Below are 16,596 nucleotides of genomic sequence, written 5' to 3' on the forward strand. Positions count from 1 at the left end.
AGCCATCGGTTTTGACCAAGTCTTCTGGACCACGTCGCGTTGTCTGGAACGCGCACATTATCCCGCTCTCGTTGCCGTCATGTCTCTAGTCTCAAAGAAGGATGAAGAAAGTGGTCTGAGCACCTACTACAATAACAAGACCACCGTCATCCAGGAGGCACGCGTGTTCAACGACTCTCCCATTAGTCCGCGAAGATGCAGGGCACTGCTCACTCGCATCGTGTTCTTACTCTATGTCGGGGAGACCTTTGGTACGCAGGAGGCGACGACGCTGTTCTTTGGGACGACGAAGTTGTTCCAACATAAGGACGTGAGTTGTACACCTGATAGGGAAATGGGCGTACTCAATGACATGTATGGCTGCGCATAGAGTGCCCTCCGGCAGATGGTGTACCTGGCGATTAAGGAGCTGGCCAGCACGGCGGAGGACGTGATCATGGTAACGAGTAGTATCATGAAGGACATGCAGCCCAACTCGGAGGTCATCTACAGACCAAACGCGATCCGGGCATTATGCCGTATCATCGACGTGCGTGATATAACTGCTGTCTGCGTAGGCAGTGGACGATTGACCGCACACACAGCCGTCTATGGCGCAAGGTGTAGAGCGGTTCTTCAAAGCAGCGATAGTCGACAAGAACCCGTCCATCTCCTCTGCCGCGCTTGTCTCGGCCTACCACCTGTTTCCTAACGCAAAGGACGTCGTGAAGAGGTGGGTGAACGAGGCGCAGGAAGCGGTTAGCGGCAAGTCCTCCGGTTCCTTCTTTGGCGGGAACACTGGCGGCGGTTACCTTGGATGGGGAGGCTCGTCCTCGCAACCCACGAACGGATATTCGCCTGTGCCATCTACCAGCAATATCACCCAGTACCATGCGTTGGGTCTGCTCTACTTGATTCGCCAGCAGGATCGTATGGCAATCACGAAGATGATCCAGCAGCTGGGTGGAGGGAAATCGGGTGCCGGAACTACGCTCAAGAACCCTATGGCGTTATGCATGCTCATCCGCTATGCAGCGAAGATCATGGAAGAGGACCCGAAGTACGTGTTTTGGTCTGGAAGACATCGCACTGACCTTTCATGCCCGGCGTAGTATGCAGAGACAGATGTTCGACCTCTTGGAAGGCTGGTTGCGGCACAAGAGTGACATGGTCAACCTCGAGGCGGCTGCGCCATCTGTGAGATGAAGGGAGTTACTGCCCAGCAGCTCACAAGGTCTATCGCAGGTATGCGTCGAAGGTCGTGGCAACGAAGAATCCCATTCACGAGTATCATTTGACAGTGCTTCAACTCTTCCTTTCGTCTCCAAAGTCTACGCTGAAGTTCGCTGCAACCCGGACATTGGCAGCGTTAGCTGTGAACCACCCTCAGAGTGTGGCTGCTTGCAACATGGACTTGGAGAACCTCATCTCGGACCAGAACCGCAGTGTTGCAACCTACGCCATCACAACCCTCTTGAAGGTGCGACACATTGTGTCGACAATATTCTTCCTGTGCTGAGGAATCATGCAGACTGGCAACGAAGCCTCCGTAGATCGCCTCATGAAGCAGATCACAGGCTTTATGAGCGAGATCAGCGACGAGTTCAAGGTCATCATCGTCGACGCCATCCGCTCGCTCTGCCTCAAGTTCCCGTCCAAGCACGCGTCCATGCTCGCCTTCCTGTCGGGTGTGCTCCGCGATGAGGGCGGTTACGACTTCAAGCGCGCCGTCGTCGAGGCCATCTTCGACATGATCAAATTCATCGGAGACTGCAAGGAGCAGGCGCTCTCACACCTATGTGAGTTCATCGAGGATTGCGAGTTCACAAAGCTCTCCGTGCGGATCTTGCATCTACTTGGTGCGGAGGGCCCAAAGGCGCCGCAGCCGACGAAGTATATCCGGTATATCTATAACCGTGTGGTGCTGGAGAACGCTACCGTCCGCGCTGCGGCGGTAGCGAGCTTGGCGAAATTCGGCCTCAACGGATTGGATGAGAAGCTGGCTAGCAGCGTCAGGGTCCTTCTCAACCGGTCAGTGAACAGGATCCGTGTATTCATTCCGATCCTTATCCTGTCCACAGGTGTCTGGATGATGTGGACGATGAGGTCCGGGATCGTGCTGCGCTCTATTTGAAGGTGTATGAAGATCCGCCACTAGTAACTACGTACGTAAAAGAAGGTACGTCCCTGTTATCTCTGGGCTTCGATGCGCTGCTCACAGAAGCATGTAGAGTCGATCTTCTCCCTCGGTGCCCTCGAGTCAAAGCTGGTGTCATACATGAGTGATCCCGAGTCCTTTGACAAGCCCTTCGATACTTCCTCAATACCTAAAATCAGCAAGGATCAGGCTGCGAAGGAGGTCGCTCGTAAGTAGCAAGCCCTCCAGCAAGCTGTTAAGTGGACCCTGACGTGCCTGTTTAGGTCCCAGCAGTTTGGACACTATCGGTGTGCCTTCGACATCAAAGGCCGCAACTCCTCCGCCTCAAACGGCTGCGGAAACGCAGTCCGCATACGCACAGCAGCTTATAGATGTACCAGAGTTCGCAGACTATGGCCCTGTGCTCAACAGCAGCTCCAAGCCTTCCCAGCTCACGGAGGCAGAAACAGAGTACCAAGTGTCATGTGTCAAGCACATATTCAAGGAGCACGTTGTATTCCAGGTGAGTACATGCCTTTCCCCCGACGTATGGCTCCGGCTGAGCGTATTCTCGCTAGTTCAATGTTGCAAATACGATTCCGGACACAGTTCTGGAACAGGTGTCAGTCGTGATGCAGTCACAGACAGAGTCGGGACTCACAGAAGACTTCATCATTCCTTCGCCCACACTATCACAAGCGAATCACCCGGAATCGTATACGTCTCATTCACGCGCGACAGCCCAGAAGATTACATCTTGGCATCGTTCCAATGTGTCCTCAAGTTCGTCAGCAAAGAGGTGGACCCATCGACAGGCGAACCCGAGGAGGAGGGCTACGAAGACGACTACCAGCTGGAGGAGACCGAGCTTGCTGCGGGCGACTACATCATTCCCAGCTACGCGACTTTCTCGTCAGAGTGGGACCGTATGCGCGATGGGGCAACCGCAACGGAAACCTTCGCCCTATCTGCAATGGAGTCCATGAAAGGTACGCCGGATCTCAGTGTCAGGTATAGACGTGTCTCACGTCTGTGGCAGCCGCATGCGACTCTATCGTCGAGATTCTCAATATGCAGCCGCTGGGCGGCACGGAGGAGCCTCAAAACCCGACCGTGCATACATTGCAACTGTCTGGCTTGATCCCAGGCGGAGGCGGGAAGGTGCTCGTACGGTGCCGGATGGCCTACTCAAAGGCGCAGGGTGTCACGCTGGAGCTGGCCGTCCGCGCAGAACAGCAGCAAGCTTGCGGACTGGTGATCACAGCTATCGGTGGTTGAGTTACCGTGTAGACGAGGCCTTTTCGCGTTGTTGGATGTGTATCGGACGTTTGTCGTAAATTCCCAGTATCTATTTGTGCATGAGAGGTGGTGGAGGCAAACGAGAGCCGTTGTCCCACAGCTGGGTGGTCTTTGAGTCTCGACGCGGGGCGAGTGAGAAAGCTGGTGATTTAGCGTACTGGGGGAGGGCCCGTGGCTCTCCCGTCGCCGGTCGTTCCACCCTTTCCTTCACAAAAGCACACGATGTCTTGTGCCTTTCATTGCTCTCGCTACGGGGAAGCTGCGCCACGCAGCCGCTGTACTCGTGTCCCGTCTGATTCCTGGATAACCGTGCAGTCGTACGACCGGACGAGGCGCACACCTGTCGCACTTTTCGGATTTACCCCAGCCGCCGCCCCGCATTCGCCCCCTAATAGATCAGAGGCGCAGTCGCCGATCGCTGACTCGCGTCCCGCCCTGGCCAGTCAGGGCTTCCGAATTGCTGCAGCAGTACACCGGTGCGAGGAGGATGTCGGGGCCAACGCTGCCTGGCGCGAAGGCGATCCATGTCGACACCCGCGGGGCACTCATACTGGACGAGGAGTCACCCGACGTGCGTTGCTCATTCGCCTCCCGCATTTCGTCATTCTGATTGTGTGCACTAGACCCGCGACAGTCGCGGCATCTACCTTCCGAATTACATCGAGCCAGTGTCCCACATAGCAGTCGATGTACGATCTGCAGTACGCCTCTTTCGTTCACTCGCATGCTGACCTTTGCCTCCAGATTGGTGGCTCGCTGGCAAAAGTAGTCTACTTCACCCGCTCCCCGGAACCGCCAAAGTCACCGTCAGTAGCGGCTACGCGGGGCTCGGGCTCGAGCGCCGCCAGCGACCTCTCCTCCCCCATCTCATCTTCACCACCCCGAGATACCCCCGTCTCTGGCTCTCCAACCTCGAGCGCAAAGTACAACGCAAAACTCAACGGCGCACTCACACCAGCGGTGCTCGAGAACGGCCATGCAAGCCCGCCCGCACCCGAGCACCCCCTCCTCGACCACCGCTTCCTGCAGGGCTCGCTTCTCCGGCGAGCGTCCGTGCAGCACTTTCCCGGCGGGCAGCTGAACTTTGAGCGGTACGAGACGGAGCACATCGACGCGTGCGTCGAGTTCATCCAGGGGCTCATCGAGCACAGCGCCGCGCTCAACGGCGTGCCCATCGCGGAGATGCGGCGCTCCGTCAAGATCATGGCGACGGGCGGGGGCGCGCACAAGTTCCACGAGCTCTTCGGGCAGGAGCTGTGCGTCGAGGTGCGGCGGGAGGACGAGATGGAGTGTCTGATCGAGGGCCTCAAGTTCATCACGCTCATCCCGGACGAGGTGTACTACTTCTCCGACGAGCTCATCGACGCGGTGTCGCACCCGGGCGGCACCCTCGAGCGGCCGAGCCCGAACCCGCCCAAGTACGCGGTGACGTTCGTGCAGGACCCGACGCCGCAGCTGCCGTGCCTGCTGGTGAACATCGGCTCGGGCGTGTCGATCATCAAGGTGGACGAGGACGGCACGTACGAGCGCGTGAGCGGGACGAGTCTGGGGGCGGGACGCTGTGGGGGCTCTTGAGCCTGTTGACGCCGGCGACGACGTTCGACGGTGCGTACGTCAGGATCTGCGCCCGCGCGTGATCGTCCTCATTGCTTTCCCCCGCAGAGATCCTCGAGCTGTCCGAGAAGGGCGACAACTCCAAGGTGGACATGCTCGTCGGGGATATCTACGGGTCGGACTACAGCAAGCTCGGGCTGAAGTCGACTATGATCGCGAGCTCGTTCGGCAAGGTGTTCAAGAACCGCGAGCAGAAGGGCACCTTCACGCCGGAGGACATTTCGAAGAGCCTGCTGTACGCGGTATCGAACAACATCGGGCAGATAGCGTGCGTCAGCTGCCTGTCCATATCTGCCATCTCTATTTGTTGACCGGCGTGTGGTGACGCAGCTACATGAACGCGGAGAAGTACAACCTCGAGCGCATCTACTTTGGGGGCTTCTACATCCGGGGTACGCTACTGCCCCACCGTTGACGATCGCGCTGTGTCCATCTGACTGGTTGATTGTCTGCCGGGTGCAGGCCATGCGGCGACTATCAGCACATTGTCGTACGCTATCAGGTTCTGGAGCAAGGGCACCAAGCGCGCGATGTTTCTTCGGCACGAGGGCTTCCTGTGAGTGGTGCTGCTTATATGAGTGCCCCCGTTCCATCGCTGAGGTGTCTGTACGTCTATGCAGCGGTGCGATAGGAGCGTGGATCAAGAACATCGGAGAAGAGCAAGAAGAAGTGTCGATGTGATGCTTGTGCCTCGGCGGTTCCCATGTCAGGGAGAGTTAAGTACATGGTATCTAGGAGTCAAATTTATCGGTGGGACAATGAAACCTCTGTACAGTAGACGCACGTACCTTACATTCTGCGACTGTCCGGACGTGTCCCTGGCTGACACATGTGCGAAGGCGACACACGCCACTTTGTCTCGTCTCGGTGGTTCGAAGAGCATATTCGAGACAGAGCAGATCGGATCAGTGTACTGCGTAACGGCATCGGACGCACTGGCTGAATCTGGGCGGCTACAGCGGATGACCGGGACGCAAGGAGCTAACCTGAGTGCACTGGAGCTGTGGGAGTCAGGACGTGCTGGCGCTAGCGCTCCGAGTGGCGTGCAGAATGGTTGTAAGTATGTACTGCTTCCCAAACAGCGCCGTTCATGCAGTGGTCTACCTGGCTGAAGGTGGTTTGAACATGAAGTGCAAGATTGGAAGACGTCATCACGATGAGTGAGTGAATAAGATCATCTATCAGATCCGATTTTATTCGCCTTCGGTGGATATCTACGCCGAGGCGGCACAGCATTCAGCATCTACTCGAACCACAAATCATCCAGAGCAAAACAGGCTGTGGACAGGACGACAAGATGGCAGGCGACCGCAGCGCGATGAATGGGATGTGATATGCAGGGCAGGATCATGGACAGATCATGGACAGTGGTCTGTCAGACGGCGTGCATTACAGCGGCCAGCATTGTCACTAGACGCCCATAAGGTCAAGAGGCAATCATGCGCACGTGGACGGGTTGCGAGGGATCTGGTCATGGATGAACACACAGGCACCGCTTCAGTCCTCCATCAGCCAGAGCCTTCCCCGCCCGCGCATGCAGCCTGCGCTGGCTGCACCGACGCAGAGGACGGGGACACTGCGGCGGGCAACCGGGTAGGCGGGCTGCTGGGCCGGGCGGAAGAGAGAGAGCAAAAGCGCGGCCGTGGCCGGAGAGTGATGGCATAATTTGAATGCACCGTGGGACAGTTGTCTGTTCTCGGACAGCTGCATAAGTGTCCACCTGCTTAATTTTCCTGCTTAAAGAGCCGAACTGCCCCCCTATAGCGCACGCTTTGTCACTGTCCCCATCTCTTTCCTCCCTCCCCGTTGTCCGCCATGCTCCCTCCGCCCCCCGCATGGGCCAGGGACGACCTCCCGTCTCCCATCGCCCCAGAACAGCAGCAACGACGCCGCCCCGCAGAACCAAAGGTTCGAAAGCCCAATCCCCCTCCCCAAGATACCACCGACCAGCCAAAGAAACCCCGACACCGGCATTCGGCCTTTCAGCTCGCAGCACTCAATGAACTCTACGACAAGGACGAGCACCCGGCGTTGGAGGAGCGCACTTCTCTTGCAGAGCGTCTCGGAATGTGAGCACCCTTCTCGTTGTCTTCCTCGACGTCGTCGTATTTCCATCCGCCGCCGCTCCTGTCTTCCCCCCAATTGCTCACGATCACTCAGGGAGACCAAGACCGTCAACTCCTGGTTCCAAAACAAACGTGCGTCGTGCAAGAAGCGTCACAAAGGCTCCTCAGCGACCACCCCAGCTCCGAACGCCCGCGCTGGTTCGAGTGTAAATACCAGCGCGCCGACCAAGAAGCCCAGCAGCAACAACAACTCAGTGGAGCTCCCGCCTATTTCGGCCCTCATCGCATCCGTATCTGCTCGCCCAGGCCTCGGCCTCGGCCCACCGCTTCCCGACAACCCGAGTACGATGACTACGACGATGAGGAATACGTGCACCGATTACCGCCCACAAAGCAGCAGCTCTTCTACGCAGGCAATCCTTCACACCGTCACCTCGATGCCGCCGAGCAGAGCCAACGACCCAAGGCTCGTTCGCGGCCGTCTGCAGCGCAGACGGAGGAGCTCCGCAAAGTGTACGACGTGGATCCTCATCCCTCGAAAGACGTACGGGAGCAGCTTGGACACAAAATCGGCATGTGAGTAGCTTCTGCATCGTTTTCTTTGACATCTGCGTCTATCACGCAGTGCCTTCGCGATGCCCCGTTGGGCATGATACATTATGGGCGTCTAACTCTTTGTTGTGCGATCAGGCCCGATCCAAAACAAGGTGCTGATGTGATTCTGAATTTCTCTCTTAGGCGCTATCAATCGGTCACGAACTGGTTCCAGAACCAACGCAGCATCGCGAAGAAGCGCAAGGATGAGGAAGAAGCACACGCTGCCGCGCTCGCTGCGCATGCCGCCTCCTCGTCGAAGCCGCGTATGTTCTCGCCGTTCCCTCCGGCGACGAGCGCGGCACATCCGTCGCTGTCCTTGGCAGTCCCACCGGCGACTAGCCACCCATCATTAGCGATACCGCACCACTCACAACATTCGATCTCGGCTCCTCCGCCGCGAGCCCGCCGTTCTTTGAGCGCCGCGCCGTTGAACCGTGGTCATGATCTAAGCCATGGCTCGAGTCGATCAGTTTCTCGCCCATCTTCGCCACGCGTTTCTCCGTATCGCATGCCATCTGATCGTGTCCAGGGTCCGAGTCGTTTGCAGGAAAGACCTCGGCGCCCTCGTCGCACGCGTCCGGAACCGCACCAACTCGAAGCACTGAAAAAGCTCTTTCGGCGAACCTCGACGCCGAGCATCGAGGAGCGGGGTGCGCTCGCGCTCGAGGTCGGCATGGACGTCGGGAAAGTGACGAACTGGTTCCGTAACCTCCGGCAGACTGCGCGGAAACGTGCCACGGGCCTCCAGGACCAGTTGGAGGAGGGCGAGATCGACCAGGACGACCAGGACGAGTTGATGGATGTGGACGCAGACGACGTCAGCCTCGCGACGTACCAGTCGAGGTCGGCGACGCCGATGCACTCAACGGGCGTGTCGTCCTCGGTGTCGTCGCCCCTCGTGCACGCGCTCCACCCGAGCCAGCCTCCGCCGCCGTACTCGCTCGAGGACGCCCGCGAGGAGATGCCCGTGCCGCGGTATGAGGCGCGGTATACCCCGCCCTCGCCCATGCAGCCGCCGAGCGAGGAGAATCTACGACAGCTGTACACGTACGCGCGCGCGATGCGCCAGCGGCCTCCGCCGTTGAACGAGCATAGCTCGAGCTCGGACCCCGATGTGTATCCTGATGGCGACTCGCATATGGGCAGCGAGGAGGACGTGCAGGAGGCGTGACGCCCAGCCCGGAGAGCTCGCCCCCGCCCCCGTCGGCGCTGGCGTCTCCTGCGGTGTTCAGCATGGGCGTGCAGAAGGCGGTCGACGTGAAGAGGCGCAGGTGAAGGTGGAGACGGGCGTGAAGGTAGAGGACGCGCTGTTGCTGTTAAGCTTCCATCACCATGTCGTGCACTAAGCGGACGCAGAGTACATTGTGAGTGCCCTTGCTCAATGTTGGGTTTGGCGCTGACGCCCTTCGCAGAAAGCTATTATCGTCGTAGTGTCGCTGTATGCGCAGGACGGTATGCATATCATCCGCCCGCCCTCGTCCATACCAGTAATATCCCCCTCACCTGTCTTCCCCCACAACTCCACCATCGTCCTGCATTCTCGTAGCATACATAGTAAGTCGTCTCCCGTCGTTCTGTAGCAAGTCCCGCGATTCCCCGCCCGCCGTCTGTTTCTCCCGCCTCGGCCGTGTTTGTTCTCTCACGTCTATTGTCTCCCGTCTGTCCGCCGCCGGCGCCCCCTAGTACCTAGTCCCGTTATTCTTTATCTATCGATGCCGTTGTTCACACGAGACAGAGAAGAGAAGCTGTGTTTGGTACAATTGACATGAGAAATGTAATCGATTCCATCCTTGCATGTTGTGCGACTGAGACTTCGCGCTGCGTGGCTAGCAGTACCAAGCCCCGTCACTACAATAGTGGTCAAGGCTGAGTTACATCGTGTGCATAGTGCACTCACGGTCCATGGTCGATAATCGAAATCTTCCTCTTGCGCATGGCCTCGCATCAGCCATTCCCAGTCTTCACAGCCAAAATCATCGGCCGTCCGGAACAGGACTTTAGTAGAAGGCCAAGGTTCGCCGAGCTCGACCGCATCTCCCGTGCGAACCACCTGCCGTAGGCACGAGCGGGTGCCTACAAGCGTCAGAGATTTGTTGGCGACCGCGATGTCGGACCAGTCTACGACGGGCGGGTGTCCGTCGTCGTCAATGTGCGCGAAGGCCAGCCTCGGGAGGGTTGCCCACTGCGAAGGGACATCACAATGAGGGTTTCCTGCTTTCTTCAGGCTGCGGGGAAATCTGACATACCAGTCCGTTCCATCCGGTGTCGCGATGGTTCATGTTACCCTGTTCAAGCCAGAGACGTAGAGCGTTTAACCCGTCGGGGAATGCGCGTCTCAACGTGTCACATTGCGCCTGCCGAATATCGTCTAGCCAGATGTCAAGACCTAGTACCTGAAGGCTTGTTAGCGACCGGATGGCCGTCAGGACAGGAGATAGTTCCTCGACAGTGCTGCCCCCGTCACTAAAGTCCAGACACCGCAGTCTCTTCTTCGTCCGAATGAAGCCCGCTAACGCCTCGACTTCCGTGGTAGCGAAGACGGGAGGCGCCAAACGCAGCTTGAAGTGCGTGAGATGAGGGAGTGCAGAGGGATCACCTGCTAGAGCCGTGTAGACATCCGCAGGCGAGCCCGGGCAGAGGACAATGTGCAGAGCCTGGAGCTGGGCGCAGTGATGGAAGAGGAGCGTGATGTTGCCGAGATGACTGCCGTTGACAATGGTTAGATGAGTCAAATTCTGCAGGACGTGGATCGGGCATTCCCAAATAGCCTGGCTCGGCGCGGTGAGCTGCGTCAGAGACCCTCTGCGGGACTCAAGCAATGATGCAAAGGGCGTGCGGTACACTGCCTGGTACAAATCGGACTCCAGTTCCTCGGGATCTTCAGGCAGATTGTATATATGGAGGCTCTCTGCTGGTAGTCTCTTGAGAATCTTCAACGCGTCCAAACACTGGATCCTGATGCAGATTCATGAGAACGATAGTGGAGGGACTCAATGCATAGCCTACGGCAAGCTGTACTCGCGAAGATTGACGGCGGTCGACGCCAGTGCCATCAGGACGTTGTCTCCAGGTAACAAGTACGACCGGAGGGTGGTGTACCATTTAAATGTCCGCAAATTGTGCATGCTGGTGATAGCATTCGCCAGGCAACCTGATTTCAGCATCAGTCAGAGACAAAGGCTTTGACACCACGAGCAGCGAAAAAGTAACTCACACATTTCAAAGGTCGCGCCGTTGTCCGCGAATGCAAGTACATGCAGTTCTTTGACATAAGATGCGAACACAGGGTCGGTGATGATGCGCAGTAGTATACAACACGACTTGCATCCGCGGTCTCCGCCACTGGCAGGAGGCTCGTCGGTAAAGCCATAACTGACTTCCCAGTACCCAAAGTTTATACGGAGCGTCGAGAACAATGTGCGAGCGGCGAGATCATGAAAGAACCTGGAGACAGCCAGGCATTCCCGGCTCGTGGCGGGGGTGTATGGCTCAGAACGATTTGCCATAATTCTGGCGGAAGACGTCCAGACCATCGAGAGTCTGCCTCCATTTTGCTGCGATGCTGTAGAGAACGCACTTGTCAGTAGCTGGTCCGAGAACGTGCCCGACTGAAACGACCGTGCCAATGCTTTCATACCGTATCGAATGCTCGCACTCTGTGATGCTACGCTTGATTCCTTCGAGCTAAACTTCCAATCTCCTCCTCTCAGTATAATACTCGAGAATGGGATCAAATTCAAGGGAGTGCGGGATGGCGATCCGCGAGAGGACGGCGGCCGCCGCTGAGTCTAACTGGTAACCTATCAATAAGTAGTCTATATCGGCCAGGGATCTCGACCATGAGCCCTCCTCAGATCCAATCGCACCGTATCGGCCCCGGCCACAGCCGCTTCCACCGTGGGCCACACCTTCTTTGTGATTCAAGAACTACTGACAAGCGCGTTCTCTACGGCATCAGACCTTCACAGCCAAATGGAGGTGGAAGACACCCGATGGTCTGAACGTCTTCCGCCAGAACTATGGCAGATCGTTCTGAGCCATACACCCCCCGCCACGACCCGAGAATGCCTGGCTATCTCCAGGTTCTTTCATGATCTCGCCGCTCGCATAGTGTTCTCGGCGCTCCGTATACACTTCGGGTACTGGGAAGTCAGTTATGGCTTTACCGACGAGCCCCCTGAGGGAGACCGCGGATGCAAGTCGTGTTGTGTGCTACTGCGCATCATCACCGACCCTGTGTTCGCGTCTTATGTCAAAGAACTGCATGTACTTGCATTCGCGAACAACGTCGCTCCCTTCGAGATGTGTGAGTTACATTTTTGCTGCTCGTGATGCCCAAGTTTGTCTCTGACTGATATTGGGATCAGGTGGCCTGGCGAATGCTATCAGCAGCATGCACAATTTGCGGACATTCAAGTGGTACACCACCCTCCCGTCGCATTTGCTACCTGGCGACAACATCCTGATGGCACTGGCGTCGACCGCCGTCAACCTTCGCGAGTACAGCTTGCCGTAGGTTATGCATCGAGTCCCTCCATCATCGTTCTCATAAATCTGCATCAGGATCCAGTGTTTGGACGCGTTGAAGATTCTCAAGAGAATTCCAGCAGCGAGCCTCTGTGTGTACAATCTGCAGGACGAGCCCCGGGAACCGGCGTCCGATTGTACGAGGTGTACCGCTCGTCCTTTGCATCATTGCTTGAGTCCCGCAGAGGGTCTCTGACGCAGCTTGCCGCACCGAGCCGGGCGATTTGGGAATGCCCGATCCGCATCCTGCAGGATTTGACACATCTGACCATTGACAACGGTGGTCATCTCGGCAACATCACGCTCCTCTTCCACCACTGCGCCCAGCTCCAGGCTCTGCACATTGTCCTCCGCCCTGACTCGCCCATGGACCTCTATGCCGCTTTAGAGGCACATCCCTCTGCGCTCCCGCATCTCACGCACCTCAAGCTTCAGTTGACGCGTCCCGCCGTCATCACCACGGAGCGTGAGGCGTTGGCGGGCTTCATTCGGACGAAGAAGAGACTGCGGTGTCTGGATTACAGTGACGCGAGCACCACTGTCGAGCTAGCTCCTGTCCTGACGGCCATCCGGTCGCTATCGAGCCTGGAGGTTCTAGGGCTTGATCTTTGTCTCGAAGATGTCGGGCGGGGACAATGTGATTCGCTGAGAGACGCAATGCCCGACGGATTAAGGGCCCTACGTCTCTGGCTTGAATACATGGACCTGGTCCCGGAGGATAACGAATGGGATGACTGGTATGTCGGATATCCCCGCAGTCTATGAAGAGAGCAGGAAATCTCATTGTGATATCCCTCCCCAGTGGGCAACCCTTCCGAAGCTGGCCTTTGCACACGTTGATGATGACGGGAGCCTGCCGATGGTAGACTGGCCCGACATCGCGGTGCCAACAAGTCTCTGGCTCTTGTAGGCCGCTGCTCGTCCCTATGGCATGTGGTTCGCACGGAAGATACGTTCGAGCTCGGCGAACCTTGGCCTTCCACTAAGGTCCTGTTTCGAACGGCCGAGGATTTTGGGTGTGAAGACTGGGAGTGGCTGATGCGGGGCCATGCGCAAGTGGACGAGTTCGATTATTGATCGTGGACCATGCCTGTGCAGAGTTCATGGATCAGAGGCCGATTGACTATGTAATGGAAAGACAGTATCAACGTATTCAAGCGTACAGGCGTGTAATTGCTGGCATCTCTTTATGAAGCAGCCCATGGCAATGCTTTCTGAACCCGCTGATGCTCTTCGAGTCTAAGCCAATGATGGAGCCCAAAATTGGCTCGCTCCGACCGCGCCTCCAAGAGGGTCGGCTGACTGAATGTATGATAAGACAAATCCTACAATGCGAAACAACCAGACAAGCTCCGAGAGAGGTAGCCATGCAAGACACCAGCATACATGCCGTCATACACGGGTCAGACACAGAATCGTTAAGAAAGACTATCTTCTTGATTGATACGCCACGTATGCAGTTTGTCCGCCAGCACAAACTCCAACGCCTTCCGCCCCTCGACGCCGCCCACTTATCGACCTGCTCCAGATCGACAAACCCTTCGCGCAGGTCGTCGCTGGGATCCCACTCCTCGTTGGCCTCGTCGGCCCCCTTCATGTGCTTCAGCACCCCCTGCAGGAAGTGGTCGCGGAAGAGGTCGTCGAGGGGGCGCAAGCGGTGATCCGCGTGTGGGAGAAGTCGACGTGTAGCCCGTCGTATTCGATGTAGTCGTTGATGAACGCGGTGACGCGGTAGTCCCTCTGGTGCGGATTGCGAGTCAGCCCTGGGTATTTACTAGAGCGCAGGGAGACCTTGCTTACGTCCGGGTCGATGGAGAACTCGTACGCATCCCAGCCATCATGCAGCGATGAGTCGAGCAGGATGATGTTCTGGATGGAGTCGATCTTCGTGGGTCCGCCGACGGCGGAGGCGGTGCTGGGTCGATGATTTGCGCTGTGAACCCTATCCGCGCGAACTACGGCGCAAGTTGTCTGGTCAGTACTTTGTAATGTATCGTCCTGGATCGTATACCTCAGCTGCGTGCGATCGCGGAAAGATGTGCGCGGCCTTGAGGCGGGAATAGGAGGCGTGTTGGGCTCCCGTGACGACGCACTTGTTGTTCCTTTCGCGCGCCCGCTGCCGGTAATCATCGTCTGCAGTACTGTGAGTTAGACCAATATGATATTGAGGTCGAGTTTACGGACGGAGTGGCCCGCCGTAGAAGACGTGGGAACCGTGTGCGAGCGCAGTCCGTCGCCAGAAACACCTTCATCGCTAAACTGTCTGTGCAACAGTTTCCGACAACGTCCCTGGTAGAAGCAACTTGAAGTTCACTTACCACCCGAGTGGCCATACTGCCAGAAACCTGCAAGCGAGGAAAAGAGGATGTTGTCAGCGCATTCGCTACACGGCGCAAGATAAAGGAGGGCGTACCAGCAATGGTATGGCCAGAAGGATCGCAACGAAGACGTTGCGTTTGGGGAGTGGGGGTTGCGGCCTGAGCGAGTTCGCCATCTTGTACAGATATGATGTCAATCGGTACGGCTGGTTTCATTGATTGCAGAAGTAATGTAATCGTTTGCGAAACATTGCTGCCGTGTCCTATGAAGGATTCATGTCGTCGATTGAAGTAGTGTGATAGTTCAAAATGCGTGGCGTGAGGGTGCGCACGATTGGATCTGAGGGGATCGGGGACGATCAGCCGACATTGATGTGCCTAAATCAGGCGCTTGTTACTGCTCGAAACCACCTGTCACCTGGTCTGCGTTCAACCAGACAAATCCCAAGTTCTACTGTAACAGTCAACCTGCATTGGATCTCGTCGTGGTTCATAAAACGCCTCGACGTCCTATGGTGGCTCCTAACTAGTTAACTAGCTAGTGTTGGATACAGGTGACTTGCTTTCTGTTCCTCTGAGTCGGTGATGCATGCGCCTCCGAGTCGGCCTGCTGATTGACCATGGGCCAGAATTTAATTCGAGGCCTCCATAGCACCCCCGCGAACGCGGCCGTCCCGTCAGCGGATCAGAGGGCGCCGCATCTCCACTGTGAAGCATCTCTTAGGGGCGGCGGCGTCGTGTATGACGTCATTGCCTGTGTCAGTGCTACGCCTCTCCAATGCCTACCCAGAGGGTATATACGTTGGTTTGCGAGGGATCTGGCCCCCAATTCTTGACTGAGCCACGACGTTATACGACACGACCTACGACGACCAGAATTTATACAACGAATCATCAGCATGTGGATTGGACACTACGCCTCCGGTACGTTCACCCTCACTGATCCATTTCTCGCAAGGTCTTGACGCCGTACACCCAGCCTTCATCGCGAAAACCATCGCACCGGGCATCCCCCTCTCCGTCCTCGCGCTCTCCAGCAGCGCCGCGGACGCGCTCTTCTTCCTCCTCAACTTCGCCGGCCTCGAGTCGTTCAACCTCGACCAGTCGATCGTCGCGCGCTCGGGCTGCTTCCCGTACACGAACGACTACCCGTACAGCCACTCGCTCGCGGGCATGGGCGTCGCGGGCGCGCTCGTCGCGCTGGGTACAAGCTGCTGTGCCCGCACGCGCGGGTGTCCCTGACGGACTTTGCGGTGATCACTGCGACGGGGCTGAGCCATTTCGTGATGGAGCTGCCTGTGCACCGGAAGGGTACGTCATCCCCTTTCTCGCGTTCATTACTACCAGAAGACGACCGTCCTGCACAGACGTGAAGCTGACGCCGCACGACGACGTCGCGGCGGGCGCGGGGTGGTTTGACTCGCCCGCGACGGATTCGTCGGGGAGACCGCGCTCTTCCTCGCGAGCCTGTGGTTCTACACGCGTTTCGCGCCCAAGGTCACGCAGACGGGCTGGCTGACGAACAAGAACCGGCTGACGTGGATCGCGGCTTCTTCGTCGCGCAGCAGGCGCAGTTCTGCTTCACGGCGGCGCCGACGCAGGAGGCGCGCTGGGTGCATGCGCCGCTGTTCTTGAGCATGATACTGGGGAGCAGCTACCTGTTGGGAAAGCTTGAGAGTTAATGTAGTGGGTGACAGTAACTTGAAATGAATGATGGTGTATTGTAGTAATGTCTCATGAAATTGTTTTGTCTCCGGAGATGTGAGCTTGCCGGCAATTACTCAAGGTCATTCACGTCAGATCTACAGACTGAAGAAGCAGTGAACGGACCTGAAGCCATATCACTAGGTTTACTGTTGGGCAATTCGACCTGACTTGGCATGTCGCCGGCACCTGCTAAAGCCGAATGTCCTCTCATTGGGATTCAGCCAGTATGCTACCAGGCGATTCATAGAGTGAATGCTGTTTGAGAGAATCTTGTCAAAGCAGTTACGTATACTGCACAACAGACGTACAGGATACAATTAATGGCAGATGCCCCGCCAATTATTGGTGGGAG

The 16,596-nt window shown here is 57.2% G+C and overlaps 8 protein-coding genes across 8 annotated transcripts; 6 read left to right on the forward strand and 2 right to left on the reverse strand.

The window, feature by feature from the left end:
• Nucleotides 1-38: 38 nt before the first annotated feature.
• Nucleotides 39-3,559, forward strand: B0H18DRAFT_996045 (coatomer subunit gamma). Its single transcript, XM_048045382.1, has 13 exons — nt 39-310; nt 371-529; nt 585-1,039; nt 1,092-1,141; nt 1,162-1,224; nt 1,281-1,459; nt 1,511-2,010; nt 2,061-2,158; nt 2,211-2,345; nt 2,401-2,639; nt 2,695-2,831; nt 2,858-3,105; nt 3,156-3,559. The coding sequence occupies exons 1-13, from the start codon at nt 80-82 to the stop codon at nt 3,392-3,394; spliced, it is 2,733 nt and encodes a 910-aa protein (XP_047895563.1). The 5' UTR covers nt 39-79; the 3' UTR covers nt 3,395-3,559.
• Nucleotides 3,560-3,839: 280 nt separating this feature from the next.
• On the forward strand, nt 3,840-6,049 carry B0H18DRAFT_996049 (fumble-domain-containing protein). The gene is made up of 6 exons (XM_048045383.1): nt 3,840-3,986; nt 4,118-4,958; nt 5,078-5,297; nt 5,360-5,421; nt 5,492-5,585; nt 5,650-6,049. The coding sequence occupies exons 1-6, from the start codon at nt 3,903-3,905 to the stop codon at nt 5,708-5,710; spliced, it is 1,362 nt and encodes a 453-aa protein (XP_047895564.1). The 5' UTR covers nt 3,840-3,902; the 3' UTR covers nt 5,711-6,049.
• Nucleotides 6,050-6,844: 795 nt separating this feature from the next.
• Nucleotides 6,845-8,863, forward strand: B0H18DRAFT_1117293 (uncharacterized protein; the record flags this gene model as incomplete). Its single annotated transcript, XM_048033554.1, has 4 exons — nt 6,845-7,098; nt 7,190-7,385; nt 7,439-7,671; nt 7,834-8,863. The coding sequence occupies 4 exons, from the start codon at nt 6,845-6,847 to the stop codon at nt 8,861-8,863; spliced, it is 1,713 nt and encodes a 570-aa protein (XP_047895565.1).
• Nucleotides 8,864-10,571: 1,708 nt separating this feature from the next.
• Nucleotides 10,572-11,458, reverse strand: B0H18DRAFT_173477 (uncharacterized protein). Its single transcript, XM_048036963.1, has 3 exons — nt 11,330-11,458; nt 10,907-11,254; nt 10,572-10,843 (listed from the first exon to the last, which is right to left on the reverse strand). The coding sequence occupies exons 2-3, from the start codon at nt 11,223-11,225 to the stop codon at nt 10,695-10,697; spliced, it is 468 nt and encodes a 155-aa protein (XP_047895566.1). The 5' UTR covers nt 11,226-11,254; nt 11,330-11,458; the 3' UTR covers nt 10,572-10,694.
• A 398-nt stretch (nt 11,459-11,856) lies between these two features.
• Nucleotides 11,857-12,198, forward strand: B0H18DRAFT_996064 (uncharacterized protein). Its single transcript, XM_048045384.1, has 2 exons — nt 11,857-11,998; nt 12,060-12,198. Exons 1-2 carry the CDS (start codon nt 11,942-11,944, stop codon nt 12,156-12,158), a joined length of 156 nt encoding a protein of 51 aa, XP_047895567.1. The 5' UTR covers nt 11,857-11,941; the 3' UTR covers nt 12,159-12,198.
• B0H18DRAFT_996065 (uncharacterized protein) lies at nt 12,100-13,337 on the forward strand. Its single transcript, XM_048045385.1, has 5 exons — nt 12,100-12,204; nt 12,256-12,356; nt 12,407-12,960; nt 13,022-13,112; nt 13,169-13,337. Exons 1-5 carry the CDS (start codon nt 12,158-12,160, stop codon nt 13,294-13,296), a joined length of 921 nt encoding a protein of 306 aa, XP_047895568.1. The 5' UTR covers nt 12,100-12,157; the 3' UTR covers nt 13,297-13,337.
• Nucleotides 13,338-13,821: 484 nt separating this feature from the next.
• Nucleotides 13,822-14,713, reverse strand: B0H18DRAFT_1117296 (uncharacterized protein; the record flags this gene model as incomplete). The annotated part of the gene is made up of 6 exons (XM_048033555.1): nt 13,822-13,959; nt 14,020-14,161; nt 14,231-14,352; nt 14,404-14,478; nt 14,538-14,564; nt 14,633-14,713. 6 exons carry the CDS (start codon nt 14,711-14,713, stop codon nt 13,822-13,824), a joined length of 585 nt encoding a protein of 194 aa, XP_047895569.1.
• A 723-nt stretch (nt 14,714-15,436) lies between these two features.
• On the forward strand, nt 15,437-16,582 carry B0H18DRAFT_1148837 (uncharacterized protein; the record flags this gene model as incomplete). The annotated part of the gene is made up of 5 exons (XM_048035710.1): nt 15,437-15,461; nt 15,517-15,741; nt 15,905-15,974; nt 16,004-16,034; nt 16,106-16,582. The coding sequence occupies 5 exons, from the start codon at nt 15,437-15,439 to the stop codon at nt 16,217-16,219; spliced, it is 465 nt and encodes a 154-aa protein (XP_047895570.1). The 3' UTR covers nt 16,220-16,582.
• Between the last annotated feature and the right edge of the window lie 14 nt (nt 16,583-16,596).

The sequence above is a fragment of the Fomitopsis serialis genome (assembly GCF_022376445.1).
Source record: "Fomitopsis serialis strain Sig1Antser10 chromosome Unknown B0H18scaffold_19, whole genome shotgun sequence".
Taxonomy (NCBI): domain Eukaryota; kingdom Fungi; phylum Basidiomycota; class Agaricomycetes; order Polyporales; family Fomitopsidaceae; genus Fomitopsis; species Fomitopsis serialis.

What these genes read in the sequence shown, in the direction of transcription:
- B0H18DRAFT_996065 (XM_048045385.1), top strand. Translation starts at nt 12,158, where the DNA reads ATGGCACTGGCGTCGACCGCCGTCAACCTTCGCGAGTACAGCTTGCC. An exon ending in CTTCGCGAGTACAGCTTGCC is followed by an intron (nt 12,205 to 12,255) that starts GTAGGTTATGCA and finishes AATCTGCATCAG; the next exon opens with GATCCAGTGTTTGGACGCGT. An exon ending in CGACATCGCGGTGCCAACAA is followed by an intron (nt 13,113 to 13,168) that starts GTCTCTGGCTCT and finishes TTCGCACGGAAG; the next exon opens with ATACGTTCGAGCTCGGCGAA.
- B0H18DRAFT_996045 (XM_048045382.1), top strand. Translation starts at nt 80, where the DNA reads ATGTCTCTAGTCTCAAAGAAGGATGAAGAAAGTGGTCTGAGCACCTAC. An exon ending in AGTTGTTCCAACATAAGGAC is followed by an intron (nt 311 to 370) that starts GTGAGTTGTACA and finishes GGCTGCGCATAG; the next exon opens with AGTGCCCTCCGGCAGATGGT. An exon ending in AACTACGTACGTAAAAGAAG is followed by an intron (nt 2,159 to 2,210) that starts GTACGTCCCTGT and finishes AGAAGCATGTAG; the next exon opens with AGTCGATCTTCTCCCTCGGT.
- B0H18DRAFT_996049 (XM_048045383.1), top strand. Translation starts at nt 3,903, where the DNA reads ATGTCGGGGCCAACGCTGCCTGGCGCGAAGGCGATCCATGTCGACACC. An exon ending in AACAACATCGGGCAGATAGC is followed by an intron (nt 5,298 to 5,359) that starts GTGCGTCAGCTG and finishes GTGGTGACGCAG; the next exon opens with CTACATGAACGCGGAGAAGT. An exon ending in TGGGGGCTTCTACATCCGGG is followed by an intron (nt 5,422 to 5,491) that starts GTACGCTACTGC and finishes TGCCGGGTGCAG; the next exon opens with GCCATGCGGCGACTATCAGC.
- B0H18DRAFT_173477 (XM_048036963.1), bottom strand. Translation starts at nt 11,225, where the DNA reads ATGGTCTGGACGTCTTCCGCCAGAATTATGGCAAATCGTTCTGAGCCA. An exon ending in CGGCGCGACCTTTGAAATGT is followed by an intron (nt 10,844 to 10,906) that starts GTGAGTTACTTT and finishes TGCTGAAATCAG; the next exon opens with GTTGCCTGGCGAATGCTATC.
- B0H18DRAFT_996064 (XM_048045384.1), top strand. Translation starts at nt 11,942, where the DNA reads ATGTCAAAGAACTGCATGTACTTGCATTCGCGAACAACGTCGCTCCCT. An exon ending in CGTCGCTCCCTTCGAGATGT is followed by an intron (nt 11,999 to 12,059) that starts GTGAGTTACATT and finishes TATTGGGATCAG; the next exon opens with GTGGCCTGGCGAATGCTATC.